Genomic DNA, 12,223 nt, shown 5'->3' on the forward strand with positions numbered 1-12,223 from the left:
CTTTGCTCTCATCTGTCTCTGCTCTTGTTGCAGCATCCTGGGATAAACCGGAGGCTGAGCATCAAGAGGAAAGTGGGTTGGGGGATGAACAGCAGGGCAGGTCATGTCATCACTAAAGGAGCAAATCAGATGTACCCAAACAGCCCGCGGGGATCAATAAAGGTTCTTCATTAGAGGATCACCGTCCTGAAAAAAGGACACAAATCCTGATAAACAACCGCCATACATAAAACATAAGCAAAGTCAAAGCAATAAGATAATGGATGCTGGGGAGACAGAATCGCTTTGGCAGCCAAACTCCATTTGTGTGTTCAGCAAGCTCGTTTACCTTCCTTCTGAATTCTTCCTGATTTCCCACTGTAGCTGATTGCCTCTAATTTCAGCCAAGCATCTGGGGAAGTGGATTCATCGGGGAACAAAGAAAGGAGACGACTGGTCTTTGGATAGGGGAATGCCAGCTAAATGATCTCCAGTGGACGTAGGCTTAAATGGAGGCTAAATGGCGACGCAGAACGCTCCTCTAGCTGAAGCTCATTACCCGCCTCTCAATCCCCCAAAGACCTGGCTCAGCTTCACACTGAGCACTTTCCTGCCAGGAGGAGGGTGATTACAACATTTTGCTCGACAAAGAGCTCCCTTCCCCCTCACTTTTCTCATCGTTTCCTGTCTTCTTCCTCTCCCTCCCTTTTTCTCAGTGGTCACCCCCTTTACTGCCTTGTTTCTTTCAGGCTCCCTTTCTCCTGCACCTCACAGGCACCCCAGGCGATTCATACTGACTGATTAGTCTTTTTATCTTGCCTATGATTACAACACTTAGAGACAGGAGCCTGTGAATGGTACAGGAGAATGTTTATTTGCTGGCAGACAATAGTGAATAAGCAGAATTATGAATCACACGTCGTCATGTAATCTAGACAACAACAATATTGGCAACAACAACAACACAAAAGTGTATGGAAATCAAAAGCAGTTTGAAAGTGAATCACAGGAGAGCCACATAATGGCAAGCAGATGGGATAAACACTGATGTATGCACAGGGTATCATCCAGCCAAGGAGGAGCGGAGGCCTACGCATTTCTCTGCCAAGGCTCGATGTACTCGAGACCCAGATGGGCAAAGATGTCCTTTTCAGTTGTAGCTGCCAGGAACTCTTTCTAGAGAGAGGACACACAAACACAAAGTCAGTGACTTGTGCAGGAATTTGTCTCTAAGTCACCAGTGCAGATCCGTGGATTCTCAACTTGAAGTTTCGCCATTCCACAAAATGTTCGTGCCTTGCGCTCACAGCCTCAACTGTGCTTGTATTTCAACTCATATCTCCACCACAAGCTGTCTTTCGATTTAAGATTTTATTCGCCTAGTGTGTGCCAAAGCTCAGACATGCTGTGATTCTGCAGATTTACATTTGAGCATCCACCTCCCTTCTAAACCCATAACACTTAGACCCCCGGAGAGCAGTCATTTTGGTTTTCTACCTTAGACCCCTGCGGAGTCATCATTTTGCGTTTCTACCTTTAAAAGCCGGAGAGCAGTCAGTCAAATGCTGGAGTCGTTCATATGTATATTAGGTCGTTACCTAGGAATTCTGGAGGGAGGGGAGTGGGGGTGAGTGATTGAGGGGGTTTGGGAGTGGAGTGTTTCAGTTTGCCATCTTAGGGAGAAATCAACACATGTCCTTTGTATGTCCTTTGTTGCTGACATTTATTGATGAAAACAGTACAAAAAACCAACCATTTGTACACATATTTACAAATAATGATAAAAAGTGAGTGAGTACATTTCAACATTTTCAGCAATCACTCACAATCCTGGCACTGCCACGGTATCTGTCGTCTGCATTTACCACATGTGTACCTGTAGCAGTGAACACATCGCACAGTGGCCTGATTTTTTTTGCATCTGTGTACTTGGATTTTAGGTCGCAAGCCACCCAAAACTTGCTCCATGCACCACTCAGCAGGCCATTTGTAAATATGTGTACAAATGGTTGGTTTTTTGTACTGTTTTTATCAATAAATGTCAGCAACAAAGGACATACACCCATGTGTGTTGATTTCTCCCTAAGATGGCAAACTGAAACACTCCAAGTTGGTGACTTTTGGAGATTTGTTTCCCTGGATGATTGAGAATGCATCAAGATGAAACACAAAAGGAAGCTCACCGCTTTTAGCAGCTCCCCCACCCCCTCAATCACTCAGTGAGTGATTGAGGGGGTGGGGGAGTGGAGTGTTTCAGTGTTTCAGTTTGCCATCTTAGGGAGAAATCAACACATGTCCTTTGTATGTCCTTTGTTGCTGACATTTATTGATAAAAACAGTACAAAAAACCAACCATTTGTACACATATTTACAAATGGCCTGCTGAGTGGTGCATGGAGCATGTTCATTGGTTCATGGACCTCCCTGAACTAATGGCATTTACTGAAAATGTTGAAATGTACTCACTCACTTTTTATCATTATTTGTAAATATGTGTACAAATGGTTGGTTTTTTGTACTGTTTTCATCAATAAATGTCAGCAACAAAGGACATACACCCATGTGTGTTGATTTCTCCCTAAGATGGCAAACTGAAACACTCCAAGTTGGTGACTTTTGGAGATTTGTTTCCCTGGATGATTGAGAATGCATCAAGATGAAACACAAAAGGAAGCTCACCGCTTTTGTTGCTGCCATAAATGCCATTAGTTCAGGGAGGTCCATGAACCAATGAACATGCTCCATGCACCACTCAGCAGGCCATTTGTAAATATGTGTACAAATGGTTGGTTTTTTGTACTGTTTTTATCAATAAATGTCAGCAACAAAGGACATACAAAGGACATGTGTTGATTTCTCCCTAAGATGGCAAACTGAAACACTCCACTCCCCCACCCCCTCAATCACTCACCCCCACTCCCCTCCCTCCAGAATTCCTAGGTAACGACCTAATATACATATGAACGACTCCAGCATTTGACTGACTGCTCTCCGGCTTTTAAAGGTAGAAACGCAAAATGATGACTCCGCGGTCAATTTAGCCAATTTAGCTTCCACTTCCACCATTTGACTGCTCTCGGGTTTTATAGGTAGAAAGGTAGAAGCCTGGGGATGCTAGTGATAAAACCCCAACCTTGCTCTAAGTGATTGCTCTCTTCAGCAGATGAGTATTTTCCCTGGCGAATCACAACAGGGCTATTAACTACTGGCCATCTACCAGCGCCATGTGATGGGTTATGTCTTTATAGGAGTGGTGACAAGGCCTGACTCACCTTGGGTTCGAGACAGCCTGGAGAGAGAGGGGGCTGTGATTCTGACACGTTCTGCCCTCAAGTGCTAAACTGGACCTGACACGTTGCTGAGAGATGGTGGAAAAATCAAGAGCAAGTCAGCTCCCACAGCCAGCCAAAGGCAGAGATAACTGAGAGCAGCAAGTAGGAAGTGAAGAGAAGGGAAAACACTATAAGGCACAGCTCCCTTTATAATGGCTCGTTATTTATAATGCAAATGACACGTTTAGTTTAAAATGAAAACAAGCAGTTTAAATAGATCACCTTAGCCACTCTATTTGGAAGTTAAAGTGTCAGTGTGCACATTGGAAAACTGTGATTACCCAACTGTCAAATAATGCACTAAAAAAAGTATACCAATGTTTTTGCCTTTCACTGATCTACAGTATAAATTTTCAGTAGTGGTTTGCAGTCTATGATCCTCAGCTAACCATAGACTGCAAGTAAGATATGTGGAGTCGCTTCAATTTTATTTATTTAGCACCAAATCACAACAACAGTCACCTTAAGAAAAAGACCGTACAATAATACAGAAAAAACCCCAAGAATCAGACGACTCCCTATGAGCAAGCACTTGGCAACAGTGTGAAAAAAAACTTATTTTCAAGAGGAAGAAACTTCCAGCAAAACCATACTCAACATCTATCTGCTGCCAACCTCCAGTTAAAGGGGAAATATGCAGATTCCCCAACCATATGACATTGCTGGAGGTTAGTGGCAGTTGCCAGGTGAAATTAGAGGCAAAGAGCATGCTACATCAAAAACTTTGTGCACCATGGCAAATACGTTCCCTTTGACTCTCTGAGCTGTAGTGAAACTACAGGGTGAAAATCAGAAATTAAAAGTGGAAGCTGTGCCCTTCTGCTGAAAAGATGTGTGTGCTGTATGCAAACTACAGGTGGCCAAAGTGATTGCAGAGGTTGTTGATGCTGTACCTTTATTGTAACCAGTTTTACGCCAGTGACTGCCAGCAATCTCCAGCAACCACTCTCCAACTGGCTGCAGATTTAATTTCCTATCAACCAGTGGTTACCGGGGGTCACTGACAAGTCTAGGCCTGCATAAATGGGACATTAGCAATTGATTTCACAGTGACTACCAGCAACCATTTGTATCCAGTTTGGGAAGTTTTTTCCGTCATGACCTGTAGTTTCAGATGGTGCTAAGCCTGTGCAACTAAAACCTAAGACACCACAGCACCAACTTTACATTCACAGACTGGAGGCTTGTCATGTTGAGCCATACTCTGAATTATCCATCTTTTTGGCTCTAACTTCAGATGAATGTCTGAGACTATGAACTCATCAGCAGTGACTGAGCCTGACGGTAAAATAAAATAATGTAGCTGTTTCTGTGATGGATGAAGTTTGCATCACCTGTCTTTTCGTGCATTCAACAAAATAAAAGTAATGTCCATTCCCCGAAAGTTATAGACCCCTCAATCGCCGTCCTCCTCCCTTCACACAGACCAAAATCAGCAGATTTTACTGCAAGCGCACAAGAAAAAAGACACATTTTCTCTTTTTAGTCATTTTTTTAGTCATTTGTCATTTTTTAGTCAGGTTGGAGCATCTATTATCCTCTGACATCTTTAGTTCCTTGTGTTGTTGGTCTTGATGTTGCAGTACCTTGGGGATGATTGAAAAAAAATGGGCAAAACAAGTCCAGATTCAATAATCATGTTTCCTAAAATTAGATTAATATCTGTGGCTAGTCTCTTCAGTAGCACTCATTTTTTCTCTTGCACAACACATTTAATCAGCACTGTCCAAAGAAATATTATCTCTCTTTCCCAAATAAAAGTGTGCTGTTGGTGAAACTGTATTACATTTCAGTAAAGCCATCCTGAGGCCCATTAACCAGTCCACCATTGCCTGTATTTTTCACTGTTCTCATAACCCTGAGCCCATTTATTGCTCTAACCACTCAAAACACATGAAATGCAGACGCACATCGCTGCAGTTTATGATGTGGCAAGCTATAGTGTATTAAACATACAGCTGATAAAAACTTAGAGGCAGGAGAAGAAAAGAGAGAACAAAGGAGAGTGTCACGGTCCGCTGTGACAGACCGTGTGGAGAGTGCGTGGAGGACTCAGGTGCGGACACGAGTGACACGGGAGTAAACTTTAAACAAAAGCGAGCCTTTTATTGTGGCTGGTAACGCAAGAGAAACAAACAAGAATAAGGGCAGCTCAAAAGCAATAACTAAACAGAAACCTAAACTGGGAATGAACTAAGGTAAGGCTATGAATACAACAGACCGGGCATGGAAACATGGAGGGTGGGAACACAGACGACGCGACACAGACTGTATGAAACACAGAGACTAAATACACATGAGGGATGATCAGGGGAAGTGGATGCACACGGGGAACACAGGTGACACTGATAATCATAACAAGACACGGCAGGAGTGAACGTAACACTGATGGGAGATGGGCAAAGTAAAACAGGAAGTACACAGAGGTTCAAACAGGAGGAGAGAGAGCACGGGGAGAACGCAGACATAACGGGCTGGGGAAAACATAGAATAAAACACAAAGAGAGACGAGGGCTCATAAATACACAGAGGGGCACACAGGGGGTAAGAGTCACGAAGGGAAAACACATAAGGAACAACGTAACAGATCAACCCAGGAAGCATGGCCTAAATAAAGAACAAAATACAAAAATACATGAAAACTAAGAATACTGGGCCCACATGGCCCAGGACCATGACAGGAGAGTGCTGAACAAAGCCAATGTGATTTGAAGTAAATACATATTTCTAACAACACATGGCAGGATTTATTGTCGAGAGGAAACAGAGGACAACTCGAAAGATCCGACTAAAGGAGAAAACACAAGACACAGATGAGATTCTCAACATTATCATTTTAGCCACTGTGCTGGATCAGGGCTAAAGCTGCACTGTCCACTTTTCTCAGTTCCTACAATCCTTACACGCCCTCAGGGAGACGTTGCTTTATTTACTTACCACAACACAGTGTGGTTCTCAGAGAGAAATCCACAAGCCTCGTGCACCTCTGGGTTCTTCCATTTGAGCAAGAAAAAGGAAATAATACTTGAAATGGCAAGCTTTATTCCAGAGCTGCTTGATGGACAAAAAAGGAACTTGGAGTTGAAGAACAGAGAAGCAGTTAATTAGAAAGAGAGGTTATCTGTCTGAGGCACTCATGTTGTCAGTGACTGGCAAGCCATCAGCACCACAAGCCAAAATGGCACCGGTGTATGTTACTGCGAGCCAGTGTCCTTGACTTAATAAGGCGCTAATCAGCTACATGTTTCTCTGTCGGCCGCGTAATGACATCCCTCATGGATGTGAGAGCATATCAGTTCCTGCAAAACATCTGCCCCTTCTCTGCTGCCCGTCATCCTCTCTCTGCCACCCGTCCCACTGCTTGATGGATGGAGCTGATGGATATGGCTGCCTGCCCTACTCCGGCCTTACTCAACTGACACATCAAAGAGAGAAAGGGAGACCGAGAGACACTGAGACAAAGAGACGAGGGAAAACTTGGATAGCTGTTCACACCTACCCAGCCAGCAAGCATCCAAAGGACAGAATCATGAAGGAAGCTCAATATCACTCCGAACTGGAACAATAGTCTCACCACTGAAAAATCAAAAACCTCCACAGCTACAACATACCAGCAGTAAAATATTCAAAGTTAGGGACATCCAATAACTTTACCTCATCAAGTGAACTCATTTGCATATGCTCTAAAATGTGTACTTCATCTTGTTTGCTTAAAACCAGATGTGGTGAGTAATAAAGTACAAATATTAGGTTAGAATCTCCAGGTATCTGAACTTTACTTGAATATTTATATTAACTTTTCAGTTTTACTTCCTATATTTTCAGACAAATATCTGTACTTTCTACTCTTTACATTTTTACAACAAGCTTGTTATTTTACATTCAACACATCTGATGGAAGTCATTTTTCCGGACTATTGTGCACTTTAAAAACATCAAATCGATTGAACCTAAATGGAGGGAACAATAATATATAAAAGACAATCCTATTGGTGTATCCATTATCAGGGCTTATTACGCATGACTGACATAAAAGACACAGAGATGAAAGAGACACAGAATACCTAATTTATACATTATTTATTGCACTATGGAGCTGATGGAGTTGAAATGGGCCGGAATGATCCGGAATAAACGAAGCTTTTTCAAACGGCTCAACAAATATCAGCAAACAAACAAACGGGTTATGTGCAGTTTGTGTATGCTAGCTAAAGCCATAGCTGTTGTATTTCACAGGGAGAGAAGAAAATGAGACATAAATTCATTCAGCGATGGAGAAAGAGGAAAATCGTTTGTTTTTAAAGGTGAAGACTGCTCAGTCACATTTTATAGACTGGAAGTTTAAAGCATGCATAAAATTTCTGATTTCATTTTAGAGTTTACTTTTTATCATATACAGTAATGGATCAGTACGTGATGTGTTGTAGACGGTTTTTTCATATTGTGAAACATCCTGAAAAACAAATTGAAGTCTGAAAAGTTTTGAAAAGTGAATATTTTACTGCTGGATGAAAATACAACACAGGCTACACTGGTCACCTTTCAGTACTGTGCTGAAGTTTAGAGACTATTTTAGACTGGTGTAGAGAAGCTGTGGTGTGATCATGATCAGTGTTTGGTTTCAATGGTTACGGACACCAATTTGAATTTAAGATGATAATTAGATAAACTCAATGAATTCCACCTTTATACTAGCTTCATATTGTCTAGCAGTGATTAATTAGCCACAATAGCTCGTGTAGCATCTGCCTATATCTTGCTGAATTTCTTTACACAAAGTGCAGGAGTACAGCTCACCTATCACAGCCTGTACACACACAAAAAAAATCTATTAAAGCACACAATAGAAATTATTGTGGCCCATTTCTAAGTGATTTCTTTCCCCACACAACACTAGTACTATACAACCATTCTTACGGATCCCACACCTGCCAAATCTCACTTTAACCTTTGACTATTCTTATTTTCCTGTTTGGTGTGAAGCCAAAGTCATCCAGTATAAAGTATCTACATTACAGGCAACAGTAAATGGAGCTTTCTTTTGTATTTCCCTTTTAGTTTTTCTTAGCTTGTATTCTCCCCATTAGAATTATATTAAGAGCTTAAATAAGATCGTATTCTTTTATTATTATTTATTATATTAATTTAACTTGAGGGCCAGTTAGCTTTGCAGAAAGATAGATGGTAGAAATATTATCCGAAGCACCATCTGTAAAACAGGCTCCGTCATCATTTGTGGCTCCATTTCAGCCAGTAGTGTTGGGGATCTTGTCAAACTTGATCGAATTTTGAATGTGAAAAAGTACAATCAGGTTTGATTCATCATGTAACACCATATGGAAAGTTTCTGACTGGCAACGGCTTCGTTTTTCAGCATCACAATGATCCCAAACACAGCATCAGTGGAGTAAACGCAAACCTAGATAGAAAACACACAGTCACTGTCAGCCATGGATTGGCCTCCCTTGACGAGGACGTCAAGACTAACAATGTGGTATCATGTTGACAGATAACACAACAAAAGGCAGCCAACAATCAGAGAAGAGCTTTGAATGTCCTTGAAGAAGCCTGGAGAACTATTATTAAAGACTACTTAAAGAAATGACGAGAAAGCTGCCAGAGCGAGCTCAGTCTGTTTTGAAGAATAAAGCTAATTGGAATTGTGTAAGCTCTGCGTTTGCCTGATATAGTGTGTTTTCATGTATGTTTATGCATATTTCAATAAATCACTTGTTTCCCATTTTTCTAGTAAAAGAAATGAAAGGTGGCCTAAGACATTTGCACAGTGCTCTACATCAAACCCTTTATGAATGAAGCCCCTGCTGCTCATCTTTCCTAACGCTTTTTGATTAACACAAGAATCAAGAGTTAGTGAAGTGGAACTACATGAGTTCAGTCTCATACGGAGCGACTGTATGTCAAAGCAGTCCAGCTGCCAGACCATAATGAGTTTGAATGGAATTTAAAATAATACATGTTGGAGTTCAACGTAGATCCTGCAAGAGCTGGACCTGCTTATAGAAATAAAGCTTTTACTACTTAACTACCAGTTCCTTTCAGCTTCAGCCTATTTGAGCTCACTGAAAATTTACTACCACGTTTTAGTTTCTGTGCTTATTTGAGTGAGGCAGCAAGTTGGTTCTTTAAAAAAAGAAAAGTGCGGTTTGCTTCACCAAAAAATACAAAACCAGGTCCCAAAAAAGCTGATGTTGGATAACCATAAGGCCAGAAAGTTGCATCTAGAGGAGTTATAGTTGAATGTGTAAACAGTGTGTAAACAAGCCACAGCTTTTAAACCAAACCCTTTACAGGCATTATCATGTCAGTGTTTCACAGCTTGTTGAGCCACTTGACAAAAAATATTTGATGCAGACATAAAATGTTTCATAGTGCAGGTGTTGATTGTTGCACCCAGTGCTTGATCAGCCACTGATGGCTGTTCAGCTAGCAATGTCAGCTATTAGGACATGCAATTAAGAACTTAAATCATAAATAACAATTTAATATGTGGGAAATTGTCTTACCTAACTCTACTCTATTAGACGGAAAAATAGCTTTAAAAAAACAGAAGAGAACTGAGCTAAAGGTCATGCAGACAAGTATGCAAACACGACCTGAAATCTATGCAAATTCACCCACGTTGTATAAGCCCTTTAGTAGGGGAAATGTATCTGAACAAAACTTGACAGTGCTGTCATCTCACTTTCAGTACTGACTGTCTGCTCAGCCGCAGGAGCAATGACCATGTATCAAGAACACGAGTGTGGAGGTCAGACTGAATGGCAGACACAGACAAAGCTTTCAAAAGCATCCGTTTCACCATGTTGTATTTTCACGGCTCTAATGGTACAATGAGCACATTCAGAGTAAAGAATTTAATGTGTGAGTCCATCAACCTTTGAATAAAGAGTACAAGGATTCCATCACAGAAAGCACACTCAAAGGGCAGAAAGGAAGAGGACGGCTTCCCCCCCCCGCATAAATTTAAGATTATGAAATCAACTAATGTTCTCAGTCTGCTTTTTTTTTTTTTTATTTGCACTTTCGTCTTTTCTCTGACAGTTAGAAATAGTTAGAAATAGATCACTGTATTGCCAAGAGATCAAGAAAAAAAAACTATGATTGCCTCTAAGTTAATTTGTCTTTATTGCAGCACAAGGGAAAGGGCTGACAGGGGCAGAAAAAGTGGGAAGTCGATTACGCTCCTGTGTCTGCCTCCCCCAACGATCCGCACACCCACACTTCCCCTGTGCTCCGGTCTGCAAGAGCTCAGTGCACAGGACAGCCTGAGCAACCAAAGAGGGCACAGACACCTCACTAATCACACCAGCAATTAGTGCAAGCATCATAAAGCACCGCTGCCTATAAAACAGCTATTGAGTTTAGTGTTATCGTCATTACCCATCCTTCCCCGGCTTGCTAATCAGCTCGTGCACTGGGCAGAGAGGCAGACGGGTAGAAAATAATAAATTCCTAATCAGAAACAATGGGACTCTCACTCGACGTCCCTGGTGTTATGGCTCTCTGCTCCCGTGGAGGAGTAAACATTTGCAAATCAAAGTTATTTAGTTGATTAGGCTGCCCAAAGGCAATGAAAAGACACATCAAAGAGTCTGAGAGAAGTGTTGGATAAGATTTTTTTTTTTCTGTGCACTGACAATGTTGCAAAGCAGCAGCAGTTTGACACTTTAAAAATTATATTTCCATTTGCCTATTTTGCCACTGATTATAGGAAGTAGCAATGACAGTTTCTAACAAATGTTTGCACAATGCTACACTTGAGCACTATTGTGTCTTGCTCAGCATGAATGCAAGATAAATCATTAGTCAGCGCATTTAACGTCTGCCCAATTTTATGGATAGCGTAACCCATTTAAAACAAGCTTCAAACATTCTCAAGTGCCTGTATGCAGAAAAATCCACATGAACAGTGCCGACATACTATATGCATGAAAGTGATATAATGTTAAGACCCCGTTTTAAGATGACTGAAAGCTTTTCTACTCTTTTTTTTTTTTTTGCTTTAACATGTCATTATAAAGTAAATGTTGTTTGCATTGCTATGAAATAATAACACCATCGGCCTCTAGACAGGGTCTCTGTGAGCCTTGCTTTCATTACACAATTCTGTCTGCCACCAGAAACAAAATCCATCCTTCCATTTTCTTCTGCTTATCCAATTCACATTTGCGGGAGGGCTGGAGCCTATTCCAGCTGGAAAAATCAATAGCGCAGCCAAACTAGGAAGAGGGAGATGTTTTTTGATTTTCTTGGTAGTTATGCACAGGTAGCTGAAATGGAGACTGGGTGACGAACTGAAGGAATTGCTAAAAAAAACCCAAAATATCCCTGCTGTTGGACGAGGCAAAGAAGGCTAAAAGGGAGACTCACAATAACCTAAAGCAAAAACAAGCATGACGATTTTATAGTATAAGTTGTACAGATAGTATTCACACCCAGAATTCAGCTGGCACATAGCACAAGCGAGTTATAAAACCTGTCTATTTATCCTCCTACTTACAAGCAGGCATTTTAATATGCTGCAGATACTTCAGTGGGCATGATTTCCTTCAGCAAATGTCATAGCAGTATTCCAAATATTTGCCTTTAACATTACGGAAGATGACTGAATACTTATGTACAGTAATGTGCTCTCAGATGTACTGGCAAAAGGCAACGAATGAGAAAAAAAGCCAAAAATATGCAAAAGTTATGAATGCAGTACAAACAAAAGCCTGACTAGGAACACAAGTAAATGTGAGAATGTTCAAAGACAATCTGGTAATGTAAATTATTTTCTTAGCCGCAGAGGCAACATGCTTAGTCATAGAAAATCCTTTGTTTTTCTATGCTACAGTTAGCATATTAAATCTAAATTTAAAAATACTTCACCTCTAATTAAAGTCACACTA

At 41.1% G+C, this 12,223-nt stretch overlaps 1 protein-coding gene across 1 annotated transcript in view; it reads right to left on the reverse strand.

Annotated features, from left to right (window-relative positions):
• Window positions 1-864: 864 nt before the first annotated feature.
• The window catches only part of dntt (deoxynucleotidyltransferase, terminal), a 108,202-nt gene continuing 96,843 nt past the window's right edge, over window positions 865-12,223 (reverse strand). The window contains exon 11 of the mRNA XM_082556417.1: window positions 865-1,155. Within this exon, the coding sequence (XP_082412543.1) occupies window positions 1,069-1,155 (87 nt within the window). The 3' untranslated portion in view covers window positions 865-1,068. The remainder of the gene's footprint in view (window positions 1,156-12,223) is intronic.

Source organism: Aulonocara stuartgranti (genome assembly GCF_965226115.1).
Source record: "Aulonocara stuartgranti genome assembly, chromosome: 13".
NCBI lineage: Eukaryota > Metazoa > Chordata > Actinopteri > Cichliformes > Cichlidae > Aulonocara > Aulonocara stuartgranti.